The sequence below is a fragment of the Mesoplodon bidens genome (genome assembly GCF_964165515.1).
Source record: "Mesoplodon bidens genome assembly, chromosome: 1".
Classification (NCBI taxonomy): Eukaryota; Metazoa; Chordata; class Mammalia; order Artiodactyla; family Ziphiidae; genus Mesoplodon; species Mesoplodon bidens.
This window is the reverse complement of record NC_138176.1, coordinates 172,964,923-172,988,428: the sequence shown is the minus strand read 5'-3', so window position 1 is coordinate 172,988,428 and position 23,506 is coordinate 172,964,923. Positions and strand designations below refer to the sequence as shown.

At 37.6% G+C, this 23,506-nt stretch overlaps 1 protein-coding gene and 1 pseudogene across 5 annotated transcripts in view; one reads left to right on the top strand and one right to left on the bottom strand.

The window, feature by feature from the left end:
• Positions 1-23,506, top strand: part of TET1 (tet methylcytosine dioxygenase 1) — a 134,814-nt gene that overhangs the window by 66,671 nt on the left and 44,637 nt on the right. For all 4 annotated transcript variants that reach the window (XM_081224302.1, XM_081224303.1, XM_081224305.1 and 1 more), the window contains 3 exons: positions 17,240-19,562; positions 22,213-22,303; positions 22,849-22,942. In XM_081224302.1, the coding sequence (XP_081080428.1) occupies positions 17,240-19,562; positions 22,213-22,303; positions 22,849-22,942 (2,508 nt within the window). The remainder of the gene's footprint in view (positions 1-17,239; positions 19,563-22,212; positions 22,304-22,848; positions 22,943-23,506) is intronic.
• LOC308621498 (large ribosomal subunit protein eL32-like) lies at positions 7,662-8,068 on the bottom strand (annotated as a pseudogene). Its single transcript has one exon. The product of its transcript is annotated as a large ribosomal subunit protein eL32-like (transcript).

Below are 23,506 nucleotides of genomic sequence, written 5' to 3'. Positions count from 1 at the left end.
TGTTTTCTACATACAGGTCTTTTGTCTCCTTAGGTAGGTTTATTCCTAGATATTTTATTCTTTTTGTTGCAATAGTAAATGGAAGTGTTTCCTTAATTTCTCTTTCAGATTTTTCATCATTAGTGTATAGGAATGCAAGAGATTTCTGTGCATTAATTTTGTATCCTGATGCTTTACCAAATTCATTGATTAGCTCTAGTAGCTTTTGGTAGCATCTTTAGGATTCTATGTGTATAGTATCATGTCATCTACAAACAGTGACAATTTTACTTCTTCTTTTCTGATTTGGATTTCTTTTATTTATTTTTCTTCTCCAATTGCTGTGGCTAGTACTTCCAAAACTATGTTGAATAATAGTGGTGAGAGTGGCAACCTTGTCTTTTTCCTGATCTTTGTGGAAATGGTTTCAGTTTTTCACAGTTGAGAATGATGTTCGCTGTGGGTTTGTCATATATGGCCTTTATTATGTTGAGGTAAGTTCCCTCTATGCCTACTTTCTGGAGGGTTTTTATCATAAATGGGTGTTGAATTTTGTCAAAAGCTTTTTCTGCATCTATTGAGATGATCATATGGTTTTTCTCCTTAAATTTGCTAATATGGTTTATCACATTGATTGATTTGCATATAGTGAAGAATCCTTGCATTCCCGGGATAAACCTCACTTGATCATGGTGTATGATCCTTTTAATGTGCTATTGGATTCTGTTTGCTAGTATTTTGTTGAGGATTTTTTTTTTTTTTTTTCGGTACGCGGGCCTCTCACTGTTGTGGCCTCTCCCATTGCGGAGCACAGGCTCCGGACACGCAGGCTCAGTGGCCATGGCTCACGGGCCCAGCTGCTCCGTGGCATGTGGGATCTTCCCGGACCAGGGCAGGAACCCGTGTCCCCTGCATCGGCAGGCGGACTCTCAACCACTGCGCCACCAGGGAAGTCCTTTCTTGAGGATTTTGTATCTTTGTTCATCAGTGATAGTGGCCTGTAGTTTTCTTTTTTTGTGACGTCTTTGTCTGGTTTTGGTATCAGGGTGATGGTGGCCTCGTAGAATGAGTTTGGGAGTGTTCCTCCCTCTGCTATATTTTGGAAGAGATTGAGAAGGATAGGTGTTAGCTTTTCTCTCAATGTTTGATAGAATTCACCCGTGAAGCCATCTGGTCCTGGGCTTTTGTTTGTTGGAAGATTTTTAATCACAGTTTCAATTTCAGTGCTTGTGATTGGTCTGTTTATATTTTCTGTTTCTTCCTGGTTCAGTTTCAGAAGTTTGTGCTTTTCTAAGAACTTGTCCATTTCTTCCAGGTTGTCCATTTTATTGGCATACAGTTGCTTGTAGTAACCTCTCATGATCCTTTGTATTTTTGCAGTGTCAGAAACTAACAATTTTGAGGAAAAAGTTATGCTAGAAGGTAAAACATCTCAGGGTTATCCAGAAGTAAAGAGGGTTATAAGCCAAGGAACATTTGCGGGAGGAAATAGACAGTGACCTCCGACTCCTTCCTTAAGAAATAGATTCTAAATTGTGTTCCAATTTCACTCCTTCCTGTAATAACTTTGTGTGAACCCAGCGTGCATATACTGAATTTGGAGATTAAGTTATGATATTTTGAATAGCAATGTTTTACTACTACAACTCACAAACAGATGAATAAAAGTAGGCCTAAGATAAAAACAGATACTGTATGTTAATGCATATATATGGAAGTTTAAAAATTCGTACTGATTAACCTAGTGGCAGGGCAGGAATAAAGACACACATGTAGAGAACAGAATTGAGGGCACAGGGAGGGAAGGGGAAGCTGGGATGAAGTGAGAGAGTAGCATTGACATATATACACTACCAAATGTATAATGGGTGGCTAGTGGGAAACTGCTACATAGCACAAGGAGATCAACTTGTTTTGGGAGGACCTAGAGGGATCGGATAGGGAGGGTGGGAGGGAAGCTCAAGAGGGAGGGCATATGGGGATATATGTATACATATAGCTGATTCACTTTGTCATACAGCAGAAACTAAGACAACATTGTAAAGCAATTATAGTCCAATGAAGATGTGAAGAAAAAAAAAAAAAGTAGGCCAGTCAGTTCAGAAAGATAATTCCCACAATCTAACAAAGGAAACTTCCATAGGAACTGTGTTGTTCTTTTTAGTTCTAAGCATCTATGGCAATCTTAGTTCAGTAAGCATTAGTAAATATTAGTAAGTAAAGGAATTTGTTTTAAATGTTCATACTTACTTGCTGCTGACAGGATTATTTTTAGGACAGTGCATTTGGTTAAACACTAGGACCTTGTGACTAACACTAGGACCTCTCTAAAGAGACATTTGGTTTGAATTTTGGCTCAGAGCATTGATCTGACTTTGGCTAGTGACTTAAACTTATCAGAACCTTCCTTGTTTGAAGACTGGAGAAGTGAATACTTTTTGTTTTTTTTGGCTGTGCCACACAGCTTGTGGGATCTCAGTTCCCCAACCAAGAATTGAACCTGGCCCCTGGCAGTGAGAGCACCAAGTCCTAAGCACTGTACCGCCAGGGAATTCCTGTAAATACATTTATCTCAGTAGGAAAATTAAATGAGATAATTCATATAAAGTGCTTATAATGATGCCTGGCAATCAGTACATCCTCAATACATAAGTAATAGCTATTAATAAATATTCTTTTCTTAATTGTGGATTTGAGACTGGAATTACTGAGTTTTTGCCATATATTGAAGGACATGTGGAAAAAAAACTACCTAATATGTATTTTTCCCTTAAATAGTTCGTTTCTACACATAAGATCCAACACTTATAAATGTGTATAAATAAGTTGTTTGATTTAATCCCCACAAAAAACCTTTTTAGTAAGTGCTATTACTAATCTTGATTTATCTTTTATAAATTTATTTTTTATTGAAGTAGAGTTGAATTACAATGTTCTGTTAATTACTGCTGTACAGCAGAGTGACTCAGTTATACATATATATACATTCGTTTTCATATTCTTTACCATTACAGTTTATCACAAGATATTGAATATAGATAGCTCCCTGTGCTATACAGTAGGGATTTATCTTTTTTTAAATAATTTTTAAATCCTGAGAAATTATTATTTATTTTTTTAAATTGAAGTATAGTTGATTTATAATATCGTGTTACTTTTAGGTGTACAGCACAGCAATTCAGGTATATATATATATATATATATATATATGTGTGTGTGTGTGTGAATATATATATACCACACACAGATATTCTTTTTCAGATTCTTTTACCTTATAGGTTATTAAAAAATCTTGAGTATAATTCCGTGTGCTATACAGTAGGTCTTTGTTGGTTATCTATTTTATGTATAGTAGTGTGTATAAGTTAATCCCATAGTCTTGATTTATCTTAAGGAAACTGAGGCTCAATGAGCAAGGACTCGCTCTATGCCATGTGGTTGGTAAGCAGTGGGAGAGTCACCAGTTTGATTCCAGTAAAGCTCACATTATTAAAAATATATGAAACAGTTAAGGTACATAAAAAGTGTAAAGAATAATAAGTGGGGACTTCCCTGGAGGTCCAGTGGTTAAAACTCCGTACTTTCAATGCAGGGGGCGTGAGTTTGATCCCTGGCCGGGGAACCGTGATCCCACATGCCGTGAGGTGTGGCCAAAAAAAAAAAAAAAAAAAAGCACTGAACATGAGAGTTGGTTATTAACTTTAAGCATGGATAGGATTGTTCATGAAAAGTGCGAAGAACAAAAAGTCAGTGGGTTTTGACTTAGAATCCTCTAAGTAATGGGCTCAGGGGGACACACCCACAACCAAGGGACAGACACACGAGAGTGAGGCTCCAGGGGAGACCTAGATTATAGTTTCAGTTGAGAATCTCCTTGGGGATCCACAAAAGAGCAGGTTAGGTCTATAATATTTAAGGAATGATTGGATTTGGCAGTTGAGAACTCATTTATAACCTTGGGGGATAACTACTTAGGATATTTGAATCAGGAGGGAATTTGATGGGATGACAGCTTGAGGCAGATTTGGGGTCTGACAGGCTTTTTGTTGTTACATGAATTAACCCATTTATTGTAGGCTAGCAATGTTACCAATGGTGGACCTTCCACTGGTCTTACAGTTCCTTCAGTCAGATTTTACCGCGATGGTAGGAGTGGTACTGTAGGTCTAGGCATCACCTGCAAGCTTTTCAGGAACCATGGCGCCAGATCCCCAAAGCTCATCTCTTTATTTTGGTTTTGCCACCAGAGAAGCAAGTGTACTTGGCGTGCTGGCTGATTTCAGTTTTCTTCACCGTATTTCCTGAGGGAGGCAGCATAATGGGCCCGTATTTACCGACAATCCTGACCTTAGCGCTTTTAGCATTGTCACCACAAACTAGGTTCGAGCCCAGAGAGAGGGTTTTTATCTTTTTGACTGGGAATAAATTATACTGATTCTTAGCTCCAGAGGAAGAGGTCTAGGACAAGGTCATCTGTGACTAGAGAGGTTTAGCTCTTAGGTCAGTTTTGTATACATTTGGAACTAATCTGCAATTAACTTTTTTTTTTTTTTTTTTGCGGTATGTTGGCGTCTCACTGTTGTGGCCTCTCCCGTTGCGGAGCACAGGCTCCGGACGTGGGCTCGCGGGCCTAGCCGCTCCGCGGCATGTGGGATCTTCCCGGACTCGGCACGAACCCGTGTCCCCTGCATCGGCAGGCGGGCTCTCAACCACTGCGTCACCAGGGAAGCCCCTAACTTGGTTTTTAATTAAATAGAAGTTGTCCCTCCCTTTAGTAACTCTCTTCCTTCGCCCCACCCCCAAGTTAAAGGAATTACTTTGGATACTAAGACCCTGTGGCCAAATGAGGGTGGAGTTTTTGTTTGGGGATAAGAATAAAAACTTTAGAAAAGCTGCCTGGATCTGGTGTCTGGATCAGACTGAGAGAATTGAGAAACATTTGAAGTTTCTGCCATGGCTCCTATTCGGCGCAAGCTTGGAAAAGCCGTAAGGCCGTATGGCAATGAGGTAGGGCAGGTGGGGATGCATGCATGACCTAGTTCCTTAGACTCCCCCTCTCCTGGCTGACCCAGCCCTGCCTTTCTGTGGCCTTTGAACCCCTCACCAGGTGGCTCTATGCAAACTGGAGAAACAGAGATCAGAGGCAAAGCTCAGAGAATGTTAGGGCTACAAAACTTGGTCAGGCAGGTATTCCCTTTTTATGCCTAAAAAAAGGAAAAAGAGAGCTTAATGGCTAGGATTCTGGAGTAGGTAATTTCACTGCTATAGGAAAATAAGGTAGCTTTTTGCAGGTCCCCTTTGAAGGAGGATATTTTTGGTGTATGTGTGTTAAATGTTTATTTTAGAATCTCCTTAGGAGGATCTTTGATGAGTAGCTGGTTGATCTTTACTTTTGACTTAAATTTGGTTTTGTTATCAAGCCGTTGTGGTGAGCATTGTATGGTGGTAGGTTGCAGATCAGGGCTGACCTCCATGCTTCTTTTTAGGGAATATGGGCGGCAAAATACAGTATCAGGCATGATTGTGTCATCTTACAGTCAAAATTAATGGAGGCCCCAGCGGTCCTCCCTCAAAATTTTCTCCAAGCTCTCAATTTTCAGGTTGAGAACGTAGATTTTGAAGGTGTTCACTTCTGATTAGGAATAAATGGGCTGTGGGCTGCTCCTCCTGTTCTACATGTTTTTTAAATTGTTTTTTACTCTGAGGGGGTTTATATTGGTGCGGGGGCGTGGTGAAAAAATCTTAGATATTACAAGGTGGCCACAGTACGTAAACAGATACCCACAATATCTGTGGTATTAAGATCTCACGGGGGGCTTCCCTGGTGGCGCAGTGGTTGAGAGTCCGCCTGCCGATGCAGGGGACACGGGTTCATGCCCCGGTCCGGGAAGATACCACATGCCGCGGAGCGGCTGGGCCCGTGAGCCATGGCCGCTGAGCCTGTGCGTCCGGAGCCTGTGCTCCGCAACAGAAGAAGCCACAGCAGTGAGAGGCCCGCGTACCGCAAAAAAAAAAAAAAAAAAAAAAAGATCTCACGGGGAGGGCTATTAGGGAAAAAAAGGTTTTAAAAGACTCCTGCAGGGACTTTCCTGGCGGTCCAGTGATTAAGACTCAGCGCTTCCACTGCGGGGCGGGAGTGGCCGGGTGGGGTGTTAGATCCCTGGTTGGGGAACTAAGATCCCACATGCCCACGGGGCAGCCAAAAAAATTAAAAAAAAACTAAAAGACTCCTGCAGTAAGGGATGAAAAAAAATGAAAAGAAAGTTGAGAAACACACTGATCTACCTGTGTAGTAAAGGTCATAGTCTTGTAGGACCACGTCTCTGAACATGCTTTGAAAGTCTTTATTTTTTCATGTGATCTGGGTACCTGTTTCTTGATACAGGACATGCAGCATGTAAGGAATGTGAGTGTGTGTTGGGAGGAGCTACAGTCAGATCCGGTCCATAGGGCAGGGTCATTTCAGAATAAAATACCCCTTTGCTCAGTGTCATTTGAGCTCCTTCAAGAGTGGGTGTAAGAGTATCCTGATGATAGGAATGTGGAAAAATGACAAGATGGAGGGGGCCTGTGAACTATTGGACCCAGATCTGATCTAAGGAGTTCAACATTCCTGTTAGTTCAGAGTGCGAACAACCTATAATCTTGAAATGGGTATAGAGTGGAAGACAGACAACTAGGGGACTTGTAATCACTTACTGTCTTGTAAACTGTACCCTTGGGCCCTTTTGGAGTAGCAGAGGACCGCAGTGGGACTGGAGGGGGAGGGGGGTTGGAGGAGGAGGAGAAGAGACACAAACAGGTGGGTAGGTGGCATGAGTTTGGTGTCCCCAGAGTGTACATGAAATTTGAGGGGATAAAACAGCCACTATTCCAATATTCTTGAAACACTTCACTTCAGAGAGTTGGCTTCTCTTTAGAGATAAATGTTAACAATAATAATTTGAGATTCAAGATGGATGTTCAGGAAATACACTATACCGAAGCAGATTAAATGTCAATAATTCTTCATTAAAAAAATGTAGTATTTTGGATTAGTGCTCTCAGTGGTGTCATGGAGACAGCTCCTTCGAGCTCACTAGTTGTGTGCATTTCTTCCCAACTCTTGCTCAGGTGGTCACACTGATAGTTTACAATTTACCGTGGTGGGTGTATTTACACCACAAAAATTGGCCAACCCTACAAAACAGGGCTTTCTCCCTACCACTTCCCAAGTTGATTGTTAAACATTTATCAGAATACCACTGAGTACTGTTTCTATAATACAAATGTTGACAGTTGTATGTACCCTTCCTGAAATACCTTAAACAAATATTAGCAAATACATATGTACTCTGCACTCTTCCTTTTGCTCTAATTTGTTTGTAATTTGATACTACATAAACTATTCTGCATTTAGGTTTTTTCACTTAATTGTACCCTAGAAATCTTTCCATAGAGTGCTTTGTCAATTTTGGTTTAATTTTAAAGGAAACATATTAAAAAGTCAAAACAGTGTTTAATCAGATCTGGGTCTAAATAGTTCCCAGGCTCACTTGCTGTTTTCTCACTGTCAGGTATTGCTCCTAAACTCTTCCTATTCAGCATTAGTTTCTTTTGTATTCTTCCATAGTTTCTTTTTTTTTTTTTTTGGCCGAGTTTTATGGTTTTATTAACACAAACTAAATGTGTACATGAGCTGTCTATTCATTTTCTTCGCTGAGCAACCTGGCGTTGGGATTGGTGATTCTGATGACCAGCTGGGCTGCTCTTTCCACAATTGCTTTTTGGTTCTTGGAGGAGAGGTTGTGAGCAATCTCAGCATAGTAAGCTTTGTTGCACATCAGCCTCACTTCAAGCTCCTTGACCAGGTGGACCAGGAACTTACAGAAGCTGCTGGGCAGCATGTGCTTTGTTTTCTTGTTGCTCCCGTTACTGATGTTGGGCATCAAGATCTGGCCCTTGAATCTCCTGCACACCCTGTTGTCAGTGCCTCTGGGTTTCCACCAGTGCCGCTTAGTTTTGACATATTGGTCTGACTGGTGCTGGATGAATTTCTTGGTCCTCTTTTTGATGATCTTGGGCTTCACGGGGGTCTGAGGGCAGCCATGATGCCGAGTTGGAGACGGCTGCCACCTCTGAAGGCAGTGCTTAGGAAGAGCTGTATTCTTCCAGAGTTTCTTTATGCAAATATGAATGTGTATATTATTTCTTTTTATACAAAAAGAAATATTTCATATACAAGTACTATATATATATATATATATATTTTTTTTTTTTTTTTGCGGTATGCGGGCCTCTCACTCTTGTGGCCTCTCCCTTTGCGGAGCACAGGCTCCGGACGCGCAGGCTCAGCGGCCATGGCTCACAGGCCCAGCTGCTCCGCGGCATGTGGTATCTTCCCGGACCGGGGCACGAACCCGTGTCCCCTGCATCGGCAGGCGGACTCTCAACCACTGCGACACCAGGGAAGCCCCGAAGTACTATATTTTTTAAAACATATTTTGGACATCTTTGCCTATTAGCTCTGGAACTTTTTATCATCCTTTTATTTATTTATTTATTTGTTTATATTTGGCTGCGTTGGGTCTTGTTGCTGCGCGCAGGCTTTCTCTAGTTGCGGCTAGCGGGGGCTACTCTTCATTGCGGTTCACAGGCTTCTCATTGCGGTGGCTTCTCTTGTTGCAGAGCACGGGCTCTAGGTGCATGGGCTTCAGTAGTTGTGGCACACAGGCTTCAGTAGTTGTGGCACGCGGGCTCAGTAGTTGTGGTTCATGGGCTGTAGAGTGCAGGCTCAGTAGTTGTGGCCCACAGGCTTAGTTGCTCTGCGGCATGTGGGATCTTCCCAGAGCAGGGCTGGAACCCCTGTCCCCTGCATTGGCAGGCGGATTCTTAACCACTGCGCCACCAGGGAGGTCCCTATCATCCTTTTTTATAGTTGCAAGGCATTATATTATACTATATTATATTATATTATATTATATTATATTATATCACAATTGAATTAGTCTGCTACAGATGGACACTGAGATATTTTCAGCTATTTGTTAAAATATACAAAACTGTCAAAACATGTAATTATATGCAGGTATAACTAAGATAAATTTCAAACTGCTGTATTAAAGTTGCACTTAATTTTGATAGTTAATTATTGCCAAATTGCCCTAGGAGTAATTGCATAGGGGTTGCACCATTTTGTACTTCCACCAACATTTTATGAAAGTTTATCTCCCTACAGCTTGCCCAACAGTCTAGGTGGTCAAACTTTTTCATTGTTATTCTGATAAATGAAAAATGTTATCTGTGTCATTTTAATTTGCATTTCTTTTAATGTTGAGCACCTTTTCACAGTGTCTTCATCAGGGTTGTATGAAGATTAAATGATTTATTGCAAGTAAGGAGTATATTAGAATACAGCTAACTTTTTTTGAATTATAACTATTGTAATGAAATTGTGCTCTCTCAGTGGTAGCTCATCATCACTGTGCTCTTGAGTCATATTATCTCATCTAATTCCCATCACAATCATATATGATCTCTTAGAAGGAAGAAACTATAGTTTAGGCTAAGTACCGTCTCCTGGTCCCACAATTCCTAAGGATTGCTCTCTTCCCTTCCCCATCTTAGTGTTCAAGATTAACCAGTAATAGCACATAGGTTAGTTTCTTTTCTTTTCAACACTTTTATTTAAAAACAAACCTATGTATAGTTTGTTTAGATGTATGTATACTTTATTTAGATGTATCTATTTAAAAAGTTGATTTTATGCATTTTTAAAAATTGAAGTATAGTTTATTTAAAATATTATATATTATAGTATATATAAAATATTTATATATAAAATATTATATAATTGTATGTTATAGTTTCAGGTATACAACATAGTGATTCAAAATTTTTATATAGATTATATACTCCATTTAAAGTTATTATAAAATATTGGCTATATTCCCTGTGCTGTACACTAGATCCTTATAACATATTTATTTTATACATAGTAGTTGATACGTCTTAATTCCCTACCCCTATCTTGACCCTTCCCCCTTTCCTCTCCCCATTGATAACCACTAGCTTATTCTCTACATCTGGGATTCTGTTTCTGTTTTATTATATTCATTCATTTGTTTTATTTTTTAGATACCACATATAAGTGATATCATACAGTATTTGTCTTTCTCTGTTTGACTTATTTCACTAAGAATAATATTCTCCAAGTCCATCCATGTTGTTGCAAATGGCAAAATTTCATTCCTTTTTACGGCTGAGTAGTATTCCATTGTATATAATATACCACATCTTCTTTATCCATTCATCTGTTGATGGACACTTAGTTTGCTTCCATATCTTGGCTATTTAAATAATCCTGCTATGAACATTTGGGTACTTGTATCTTTTTGAATTAGTGTTTTCATTTTCTTTAGATATACCTAAGAGTGGAATCGCTGAATCATATGGTAGTTCTACTTTTAGTTTGTTGAGGAACCTCCATACTGTTTTCCACAGTGGCTGCAACAATTTATATTCCTACCAACAGTGTACAAGGGTTCCCTTTTCTCCACATCCTCACCAACATTTGTTACCTGTGGTCTTCTTGATGATAGCCATTCTGATGTGAGGTGATATCTTGTTATGGTTTTGATTTGCATTTCTCTGAAGATTAGTGATGTTGAACATCTTTTCATTTGCCTTTTAGCCATCTATATATCTTCAGAAAAATGTCCATTCAAATCTTCTCACCATTTTTTAATTGCCTGCGTTTTTTTATATTGAGTTGTATGAGCTGTTTATATATTTTGAATACTAACCCTTTATTGGTCATATCATTTGCAAATATTTTCTCCCATTTAGTAGGTTGTCTTTTCATTCTGTTGATGGTTTCCTTCGCCTCGCAAAGCTTTTAAATTTAATTAGATTCCATTTGTTTATTTTTACTTTTGTTTCTTTTCTTTTAGGAGACAGATCCAAAAAAATAATGCTGTGACTTATTGCAAAGAGTGTCTGCCTATGTTTTCTTCTATGAGTTTTATGGTTTCAGGTCTTACATTTTGTTCTTTAATCCACTTTGTGTGTATTTTTATATGTGGTGTCAGAAAATTTCTAATTTCATTCTTTTACATGTAGCTGTCCAGCTTTCCCAAGCACCACCTATTGAAGAGACTATCTTTTCCCCATTGTATATTCCTGCCTCCTTTGTTGTAGATTGACCATAAGTGCATGGGGTTATTTCTAGACTCTCTATTCTGTTCCATTGATCTATGTGTCTGTTTTTGTGCCAGTACTATACTCTTTTGATTACTGTAGCTATATAGTATAGTCTAAAATTAGGCAGTATGATATGCCTAGTTCTGTTCTTTGTTCTCAAGCTTGTTTTGGTTATTCAGGGTCCTTTGTGTTTTCATACAAAAAATTATTTGGTAATTTTGATTTGGTATTTTGATAGGAATTGCATAGAATCTGTAGATTGCCTTAGATATTATGGTCATTTAAAAAATATTGATTCTTCCAATCCATGAATGCGGTATATCTTTCCATCTGTTTGTGTCAGCTTCAATTTCTTTCATTAATGTCTTATAGTTTTCTGAGTTAGAGTTATTCCTAGGTATTTTATTCTTTTTGATGGGATTGTAAATGGGATTGTTTCCTTAATTTCTCTTCTGGATGGTTTGTTGTTAGTGTATAGATATGCAAGAGATTTCTGTATATTAATTTTCTGTCCAGAAACTTTACCAAATTCATTGATGAGCTCTTATAGTTTTTGGTAATTTTTTAGGATTTTCTATGTATAGTATCATGTCATCTGCAAACAGTGACAGTTTTACTACTTCTTTTCCAATTTGGATTGCTTTTATTTCTTCTTCTTGTCTGATTGCTATGACTAGGACTTCCAATACTATGTTGAATAAAAGTAGCAAGAGGGGCATCCTTGTCTTGTTCCTGATCTTACAGGAAATGCTTTCAGCTTTTCACCATTGAGTATGATGTTAGCTGTGGGCTTATGGCTTATCATAATGGCCTTTATTATTTTGATGTGTGTTCCCTCTATACCCACTTTGTGGTGAGTACATTATTTGGATGTATCTTTTTTTTTTTTTTTTGGCTGTGCTGCACAGCTTGAGGCATCTTAGTTACCTAAACCTGGGTCCCTTCCAGTGAAAGCGCTGAGTCCTATCCACTGAACTGCCAGGGAATTCCGTTTTCTTAAAGTTTAGTTTTATAGTTAGCAGAGTGTAGGACATGTTTTCATGTACTTATAAACTTGTGATACACAGTGTTTTTTAAAAGCTGCATGAGTTATAACTGAATAATAAAAGTCAATTTTTTTTCTAATATGTATACCAAGTATGTTCTATTACCTGCTTTGTCTTTGAAAAATGCAGGAGATCAAAGAATAAAACTATTGAAACAGCAGTCCAAGGGATCTAGATTGAGTAGGAAAACAAGAAAATCAGAAGTTGCAAAATGAACTGTGAATAGGTAGGGGTGGTCTAGAAACTAGAGGGTATCATAAAGTAAAGATCTTTAGCACTATCAGAATTCTTGGAAGCACATTTTTATTTTTATCTTATTTTATTTTATATCTTTATTGGAGTATAATTGCTTTACAATGTTGAATTAGTTTCTGCTGTACAACAAAGTGAATCAGCTATATGTATACGTATATATTCCCATATCCCCTCCCTCTTGAGCCTCCCTCCCACCCTCCCTATCCCACCCCTCTAGGTGATCACAAAGCTGCTATGCAGCAGCTTCCCACTAGCCATCCATTTTACATTTGGTAGTGTATATATGTCAATGCTATATTCTCTCACTTCGTCCCAGCTTCCCCTTCTCTCCCGTGTCCTCAAGTCCATTCTCTACATCTGTGTCTTTATTCCTGCCCTGCCACTAGGTTCATCAGTACTGTTTTTTTAGATTCCATATATGTGCGTTAGCATACAGTATTTTTCTTTCTTTTTCTGACTTACCTCACTCTGTATGACAGACTCTAGGTCCATCCACCTCATTACAAATAACTCACTTTTGTTCCTTTTTATGGCTGAGTGGTATTCCATTGTATATACGTGCCACATCTTCTTTATTCATTCATCTGTCGATGGACATTTAGGTTGGAAGCACATTTTAAAAAACTGAAGTTTAGCTGATTTACAATTTGTGTTAGTTACAGGTGTCCAGCAAAGTGATTCAGTTATACATATTTATATACATATTCTTTTTCAGATTCTTTTCCATTATAGGTTATTACAAGATATTGAATATAGTTCCCTGTGCTATACAGTAGGTCCCTGTTGTTTATCTATTTTATATATAGTAATGTGTATCCGTTAATCCTGAACTCCTAATTTTTCCCTCCCCCCCTTTCCCCTTTGGTAACCATAAGTTTGTTTCTGTGTTGGTCAGTTGCTTTTTAATTAAGCTCATTAATTAATGAGACTGTCTTATGCTTTTAGTACATAAATTTTATTTTATTTTATTTATTTATTTTTTTTTGCGGTACGCGGGCTTCTCACTGTTGTGGCCTCTCCCCTTGCGGAGCACAGGCTCCGGACGCGCAGGCTCAGCGACCATGGCTCACGGGCTCAGCCGCTCCGCGGCATGTGGGATCTTCCCAGACCAGGGCACGAACCCGTGTCCCCTGCATCAGCAGGCGGACTCTCAACCACTGCGCCACCAGGGAAGCCCAGTACATAAATTTTAAAAGGATCTCAAGATCGTCTCTGTAGGGGAATGTATAGTCCAGTGTGTTTGGATATGCATACCTATAAAATTAAAAGCTTCAAGTAAAAAAAAAAATTCCCCTTTAATTCTATTTCACAGTGGTAACTATTATTAACGCTTTAGGTTTATACTACCAGCTTTTTTTCTGTGCTCGACCAGTTTGTGTGTGTGTGTGTGTGTGTTTGGCTGTGCTGCAAGGCTTATGGGATGTTAGTTCCTGGAGCAGGGATCAAACCCCAGCCACAGGAGTGAAAGTGCTGAGTACTAACCACTGGACCGCCAGGGAATTCCCAGTGTTTGTGTGTTTTAAATAAAAAGGGATGATAATGTCACATGTGCATCTTATTTTGGTTAATGATATACTAAGAATATTGATACATAGAGTAATGGCTGCACATTTTTCACAATATGATTATATGAGTTTATTTCATACTTTCTCTACTGTAACTGTTATGTTGTATTATGATTTGCTTACATACATTTCTACTTTTTTAGTTTTGCAATTTGGATGGATGAAAACATAACATTTATTTTCATTTGCTTGTCTTCTAGTAAAGTTGGACAGCTTTTGATCCTTTTGATTTCCACCTAAGTGAATTGCATATGCCTATTCTTTCCTCACTATTCTATTGAGTTATTTTCCTTCTTAATTTGTTGGAGCTCTTTTTCATTAAGAATGGTAACTCTTTTTTTTTTTTTTAATTTATTTTTGCTGTGGTGGGTCTTCGTTTCTGTGCGAGGGCTTTCTCTAGTTGTGGCAAGCGGGGGCTACTCTTCATCGCAGTGCACGGGCCTCTCACTATCGCAGCCTCTCTTGTTGGGGAGCACAGGCTCCAGACGCGCAGGCTCAGTACTTGTGGCTCATGGGCCTAGTCGCTCCACGGCATGTGGGATCCTCCCAGACCATGGCTTGAACCCATGTCCCCTGCATTAGCAGGCAGATTCTCAACCACTGCACCACCAGGGAAGCCCAAGAATGGTAACTGTTTATATGTATTGCGAATATTTTCCCAGTCTGTCACTTGACTTTTCAATTTATTTTTGGCAATATAAGTAGCTATGCATATCAGGAAATAAATACATTTTACATCACGATTCAATGCACAAACACATACATAAAAATTTATATTATAGGGCTTCCCTGGTGGCGCAGTGGTTGAGTGTCCACCTGCCGATGCAGGGGACACAGGTTTGTGCCCTGGTCCAGGAAGATCCCACATGCCGCGGAGCAGCTAGGCCCGTGAGCCATGGCCACTGAGCCTGTGCATCCGGAGCCCGTGCTCCACAACGGGAGAGGCCACAACAGTGAGAGGCCCGCATACCGCAAAAAAAAAAAAAAAAAAAAAAAAAAAAAAAAATTATATGATAATACTTACCTTTACTAAATGTAGTGTACACATTTTTCTTTAATATTCCATTAAAAGACACTTGTCACAAAGCATGATATCGGTATTGGGACTCATAGGTTGTGATCAGCAATTTGAAAAGCATATTATGGTGTCTTTGCCTTTAAGATTGTTAATATCATATGTAGTCAAAGAATTCTATCTTTTCTTCTATGGCTTATCACTTTCTGCTCTTGCTTTGGAAGATTTTTCCTACTTTCTAAATTTTCTTATTCTTACATCTTTTTATATTTACATTATTAATGTATCTGGAATTTTTGTTGCATATTAGGAGATAGGAATCAAAGCCACAGTTTAAAAAAAAAGAAAGAAATTAGATATGGCTCTTCTGAACTCTGATTCTTTTTTTTTAGTCAATACTCCTGGTTTTTCTTTGGAGTCAGTTATATAATCATCATTCAGTAAGAAGTCTCCTAATTTTTTATATTTAGATTTTACTGTCTTCAAGGCATTGCCTAGAACATCCAGGGCCATGTTAAATATTATAGAGGTTATTTTCTATTTGCTCCTGACCAAAATGTCCCCTATTGTCTCCTCCTGTGGTATAATTTTGGATGAGCTATTTCAGGGTTTAAAAAATAGGGATTAGTGGGGGGAATAATGATTCCTTAATGGGTACAGTGTTTCTATTAGGGGTGATGAAAATGTTCTGGAATTAGAGGTGATTGTTGCACAACACTGTGAATAAAATCAGAATTACACAATTTCAAATGGTAAAATGATGAATTTTATTTCATGGGAACTTCATCTCAAAAAAATTTTTGGAAAGGGGTGTCACTACCCACTCACCAGAAAGGCTGATGTGTAAAGACAGAAAATACTAATTGTTAATAAGAATGTGAGCTAATTGTTAATAAAAATTGAAACTCATAATTTCTGGTGGGAGTGTGTATTGACAACCACTGTAGAAAATGATTTGGCCTATCTCCTAAAGTACATGCATATATACATACACTGAATGACCGAGCACTTCCACTCCAAGCAATGTATGTACAAGTTCACCAAAATATAACAGTAATATATTATAGCAGTATTCTTTGTTATAGCCAAAAACTAAAACTAAATGTCCATCTACAGTAGAATATACATTGTAGTATATTCAGTCAATGAATTACTGTATAGCAGTAAGAATGAAAGGATTACAGTTAAACTTTACAACATCGATGACTCTCAGAAATATAATTTTGAGTAAAAGGAAGTCAGCTTATAAAGTTGGGAAATAAGCCAAAGAAATCTATGATAGATGTGATAGCAGTAGCTACCCTTTGACAGTGGAGTGATGACTAGATGTGTTTTTGTTTGTTTGTTTGTTTGTTTGTTTTATTTTTTTTGCGGTACGCAGCCCTCTCACTGTTGTGGCCTCTCCCGTTGCGGAGCACAGGCTCCAGACGCGCAAGCTCAGCGGCCATGGCTCACGGGCCAGCTGCTCCGCGGCATGTGGGATCTTCCCAGACCGGGGCACGAACCCGTGTCCCCTGCATCGGCAGGCGGACTCTCAACCACTGCGCCACCAGGGAAGCCCTAGATGTGTTTTTTTAATAAAAAAAAATTTTTTTTGTTATTTTTACTTTTTTATTGAAGTATAGTTGACTTACAATGTTGTATTAATTATTGCTGTACAGCAAAGTGATTCAGTTATACATATATATACACATTCTTTTTTATATTCTTTTCCTTTATAGATTATCATAGAATATTGAATATAATTCTCTGTGATATACAGTAAGACCTTATTATTTATTAGATGTAAGTTTCTTGGTTGGGATCTGGGTATATAGGTGTTCATTCTGTGAAAATTCAACAAGCTATATATTTATGATTTATATTTTTGTGTGTGTGTGTTCTACTTCAGTACAGTTTGCCTTGAAATGATAAGTATTGTTCAGTGAATGGCATCAATGTAAAAATATTTTAAAATTTTATTTTGGAAAAAAATGAATATACCAAAATATTAATAGTCATGGGAATATGATGGTTTCCACCTCTCTTTTTTTTTTTCCCCCTTTTTGGTATTTTATAACTTCTAAAAATGTAAAAAAGTGAAAATAAAATGTTTTCAGGGACTTCACATTTAATTGCTTTTAAATTGTAAAGTTCTTACAGCTCTTACTTAGATATTTGAGCAGATTATAAGAGTAATTTCTCTATTTATTTTATAGGCAGATTTTGACAACAAACCAGTAAATGGCCCCAAGTCAGAATCCATGGAATACGGTAGTTGTGGTCATGAGGAAGAACAAAGATTGGAATTAAATTCATGTCCCTTAGAAAATGTAACTAATAATGAAGAAAGTATGACAGGTATTGAAGTGGAAAAGTGGACACAAAACAAGAAATCACACTTAACTGATCATGTTAAAGGAGAATTTAATACAATTAAAACAGAAGCTGAAAATCTGAAAAGCTCTGGAGATGACAGGAAAAAAATCCTACTTACTGACCTCCTTGAACCTCAAAAATTGTTTGCACAAACTGTAAGAAACGGCATTAAAAATGTACACTATTTGCCAACTGAAACAAATTTGTCTTTTAAAAAAATCAACATTGAAGAACTTGGCAAGGCATTTGAAAACAATCCTTATAAATTCCTGAAAGACACTGCAAACCATAACAATGCCATGAGCACCATTGCTACTAGTGCAAGCTGTGATCATCTCAAGGGGAGAAGTAATGTTTTGGTCATTCAGAAGCCTGGCTTTAATTGTAAGTCTTTTCCAGATCCTGCAAACTGCAACTTAAATAGTCATACTAGTATTATACACAATGAAAGTGATCAACCAAAATCCCTAGAAATTATAACAAGTAGAGAACTAAAAGAAGGACCAACACTTCAACCAAGTCTTCTATCCCTAATGAAAGATAGGAGATTAACGCTAGAACAAGTAGTGGCCATAGAAGCTCTAACACAACTTTCAGAAGCCCCATCAGAAAATTCCTCACCATCGAAGTCAGAGAAGGATGAAGAAACAGAACAGAGAACAGCTAGTTTGCTTAACAGCTGTAAAGCTATCCTGTATTCTGTAAGAAAAGACCTCCAAGACCCAAATTTACAAGGGGGACCACAAAGCCTTCATCACTGTCCATCTCTGGAAAAGCAAAGTTCATGTAACACATTGATGTTCAATGGCCAAAATATTTCTAAGTCACACAACAGCTCACCTAGTAACCAAGCATCCACAAAGCCACAGGAATATTCAACAGTCACAAATTCAGTATCTGTTTTTATACCAAATTCAAATTCATCTAAAACCGATACCAATAAAAATGTTGCTCAAGGTAGAATTGCTCTTGACAGTTCCAAAAATTTGCATCAGTTGACAACAACAACTAATAAATCGGAGTATTGTAACCAGTCACTGGACAGCAGCATCAAGTTGGACTCAAAGGATGATCCCTCATGTCAAGATACAGTTCATAGTAAAATAGAAGAAGATGTTGCTGCACAGTTAACACAACTTGCATCAATAATTAAATTCAATTGTATAAAACCGGAGGACAAAAAAGTTGAAAGTACACCAACAAGCCTTGTTGCATATAATGTACAGCAAAACTATAGCCAGGAAAAGGGCACAATAGAGCATAAGCCACCTTCCAGTGTACAAAATAATCAAGGACCTTCAGTAACAAAGCAAAAGAACACAATCCAGAAAAAGACAAAATCTACCCCATCAAGAGATCGACGGAAAAAGAAACCTGTGATTATAAGTTGTCAAGAAAATGACCAGAAAAAACAGGAACAGTTGGCATATGAATATAGTAAGTTACATGACATTTGGATAGCATCTAAATTTCAAAGATTTGGTCAATTTGGTCCACATGACTTTCCTATTCTATTGGGGAAAATTCCTCCCCTAACCAAAGTATGGAAACCACTGACTCAAAGGAGCTCAGCATTAGAACACAAAAAATTATTTCCTCCACTCACTCAAATAAAATTTGAGCGGTATTATCCTGAATTAGCACAGGAGAAGATGAAAGTTGAACCCTTAGATTCTCTCCCCATAATCCAGTTAAAAACAGAATCCAATGGACAGGCGTTTACAGAAAATGGATATGCTCAGGTACAGCCAACAGTGAATGTCAATCAGAAAGCTCATCCTTTACTCCAGCCATCCTCTCCAACTAACCAGTGTGCTAATGTGATGGCTGGCAATGACCAAACACAGTTCCAACAGGATGTTAAAGACCAAGTCACACATCAGAGGCTGCCAACATTGCCTGGTATCTCTCATGAGACCCCTTTACCGGACCCAGCACAAATTCTCAGGAACCTAAATGTAGTATGTTCAGGTGGAATTACAGTGGTTTCTACCAAAAGTGAAGAGGACGTCTGTTTATCTAGTGTTGGAGCATCAGAATTTTCCCCAATAGACAGTGCACAGAAAAGTTTTAATGATTATGCAATGAACTTCTTTACTAATCCTACGAAAACCCTGGTGTCCACAACAAAAGATTCTGAATTGCCTACCTGCAACTGTCTTGGTAAGTGAGTTTCTTCATTTTCTTGCATTAATGGCCTCAAGTTGTGACTGAATCAAGTTTGTTTACATTTTATATATGACATTTTTGCCCCATTCATATTCTAGCTAGGATGGACTAAATAATTCTATACCCATTTTTCTGTGGGACCTTTATTTATGCTGCTCAGATAAATAGGAAATCCAACTGGTAATTTGGAAACTTTCTTAAGTGGAAAATTTGATTTCTCTCAAGCTAGATGTCTCAAGTTGTTTACTGTGCATATCATAAGAATGAAGTCCCTTAATACGTTATCACAGTTTATTCTTCCTATATTCAAAAGAATTTCAACCTTTAAGTCTTTTGTTTAAAAATATATACTTTTAAATTGTGCAGTAGAGCATGCATACAGAGAACATAAAATATATGTACAACTTAACAAATAACTATAAAAAAAGTATCTGTGTAATTGCTAACCCAATCAAGAAGCAGATGGTTCATTAGTATATTCCAGAATGGGTGGTTAAAGGATTGATTGGAAGGATAAAGTAAGTATATCATTCTGATATTTTTTTAACCACAATAGAAAAAATAGTGAAGTGTAGCAATGACTTTTAGTTCTTGATTTTTCAAAGTACATTTGATATTCTGAAATGAATCTTTCCATTTCTCTGCTCATCATTCAACACTCAGTTTTGACAGCTTACCACATACCAGGCACCAAAGATAGGCTTCTCTGAGAATGAAGAGCCTCCAAGGAGGAGGATCTGACAATCTGGAAGGGGTGGCAATGCTGTCTGAGTAGGGTCAATTTGGCAGAATGAGAGATTCTTGGACCAAGGAGAAAAGATTGTATTAATGATAATGGCTCCTATTCCAGATCTTTTACTGCAAGTCTGATAACTGTCCTACACCCTTGACTTGTTATATTCACAACAACCCACCAAAGGGAATGCTTATTATCCCAATTTTACAAGTGAGGAGACTGAGTAAGAGAAGTTCACAGCTAGTAAATGATTAAACTGGAATTCTAAGACAGGCAGTCCCAGCTCCAGCGGCTGTATTTGTAACTTCCATCCTATGTTGCTTCAAAAATCTGAAGTGAAAAAGAGACTATTTCTCTGAATATCATTAAAAATGTTAAAAAGTTCTTTAATTTAAAATGCCAGTAAGATTTATATACCTGAGCTCGTCTAATTTGACTGCATACATAAATTTCAATAGGTTGATTGTCTAGTTTCAAGATCCTTTCCTTATACATACTACCTTAACACAGTGTCAGAGTCAAGACAGCCAGGCATTCAAAGTTTATTCAGTATCTGCAGTGGACCTGGAACTGTTGAATACCCTTGTCAGTTACATGTTTTCCTATAATTGTTACATTTGAGGTTATTGTGCTCATTGTGTAGAAATCAAAACTTAAAAAGAGAAACAAAAAAGTGGACCTCAGAAATCATCCAAGTGAGGGTAAAGGATCCCAATCATATCTGAGGGTAAAGGATTTCTGTGAAAGTATTATTATGTTCTAGCAAAATTAGAGTAATTAACCTTTAGATCAAGGTTCCTCAAATTTAGCACTATTGGCATTTTAGATGGGATAATTCTTTGTTGTAGGGGGACCACCTTATCTATTGTAGGCTGTTTAGTGGCATCCCTGGCCTCTACTCACTAGTGATACACACACACACACACACACACACACACACACACATACACGTGAGCGTTTGCAGTTGTCACAACCCAAAATATTGCCAAATGTCCCCTTTGGCAAAAATACCCCTGATTAAAAACCACTGCTCTAGATTACCAATAAGTTAAAAATTATTCACCGTATCTTGCTTAAGTAGCCCCAGAAATAATCCTATGTTATATCTGATGTCCAATTAAAATGGTAAGTAATGATCTTTTGGTGTAGGTACACATGCATTTCCCAGTGATTCTAGTTAGACATGAATCTCAGAGGCCAAGTTTTAAAATACCATTTTCTAAGAACTATGTAATTTACACAAAAATTCAAATGGTACAGAAATATGGTGCAAATGTCTTTTTCTAGAGAAAAATGGCTGTTATATTTTTTCTATATAAATCAACATTATTAGTGATTTTAATTTTGTTTCCAGTCTTACAAAATTTAAGGCTTTTAAAACATACTATTTAACTATTACCTCATTGAAAGGTGTTAAGAGTGTTTCTCTTTTAATATTATGTACAATTGTAACAAGGAATATTCTTGTATACATGTGTATTATAAATACATAATTGTGTGCATGTGTAATAGAATAAAATCTTAGCAGTGCAATTGTCGGGCTCAATTTTAATAGGATTCTGAGGCCAAGCTTTTAAGATGTATTGCTCTTGGGTAGCTTAATTTTGTACCTCAATTTTTATAGAATTTTTTTAAAGCAGGAGATCTGAGAATAAATATGAACCACAATTTAAAATATGTTTTTCCTCCTCTGATTCTTAAGAGAAAGAGTGGATTAATTAGGAGCAGAAAGAAAGGGATAAGTTAAATTCCAGGGCCTATTGTCCTAGACTTTAATTACTAAAGCTTACCAAAATCTTGTCAAGATTCATTGTTCTGAATTGAAAAAAAAAAAAAAAAAAAAAGCTCTTCCTTGCCCCTATGCAATTCTGTAAACTTTTGGGTCTAATAATCTTATTCCTTCCACAGATCGAGTTATACAAAAAGACAAAGGCCCATATTATACACACCTTGGGGCAGGACCAAGTGTTGCTGCTGTCAGGGAAATCATGGAGAATAGGTGAGGAAATATGCTTCCCTGTTAAAATCATTCATTATTGGGGATCTGACTCAATGCAGAGAAATCATCTTCTGGGAACAAACTTGAGATGAATGGAAAAGTTCCAGGAGCATGAATTTGATGTTTCTTAGGGCCCAGGAAAAGCATAGAGTCCTGGTGTCCCTGCTGAGTCACTCACACAAGCCGTTGGGCACTCAATAAGACCTTCACAAAGCAAGGCTATCTTTGTTAAATGCAGACATACTTATCTTTATATTATTGTATAATGGTAGAAATAGTTAAAATTACCTCTGTCAACACTGCATTCACATTCCTTTTGCTTGTCTTGGAGCCAGGCCATTTTTTAAAAGAGTGATCCTTAAGGACAAGTAAACAGAACTGGATAACAAATAAAAATATCTGCCACATGAAAGTAAATTTTTAACAAAGTTATAATTATGAGGAGTGTTTGAATTTTGTACTTCTGTAAATCTATATCTTATGCACATATGAAGATGTTAAAAGTGTATTGCAATTATTTTCCCTTCGCTGTGTTTCATACTCAGGTATGGTCAAAAAGGAAACGCAATAAGGATAGAAATAGTAGTGTACACGGGGAAAGAAGGAAAAAGCTCTAATGGGTGTCCAGTTGCTAAGTGGGTAAGTATTTTGCATTTATACATTTTTCAAAATGGATATATTCCACATATAAACTAAATCAATTTTTTTCCATGAAGATGTGGAGTAGAAAAATATCCACCCTCATTATTCCCAGGGAAAAAAGGAAGCTATTTGTCTTAGCCTGGGCTTTTTATGTTAATGAACAAAAGGGTATGGCCATTCTCAGTTGGTATCTTGTGATATAGGGTCATTAGTCTTAGAGTTTTTTGTTACTTTTAGAGAGCATTCAGTGCATTTATAATTAGCGTAAATAAATGGTACTAAATTATATATATTGTTTCCTATATCTTATTTTTTTTGTACATTCTTTTTCATATTCTTTTCATTATGGTTTATCGTAGGATATTGAATATTGTTCTCTGTGCTAGACAGTAGGACCTTGTTGTTTATCCATTCTATATATAAAAGCTTACATCTGCTCACCCCAACCTCCCACTCCATCCCTCCCTCAGCCCCCTCCCCCTTGGCGACCACCAGTCTATTCTCTATGTCCCTGATTTTGTTTCTGTTTCATAGATAGGTTCATTTGTGTCATATTTTAGA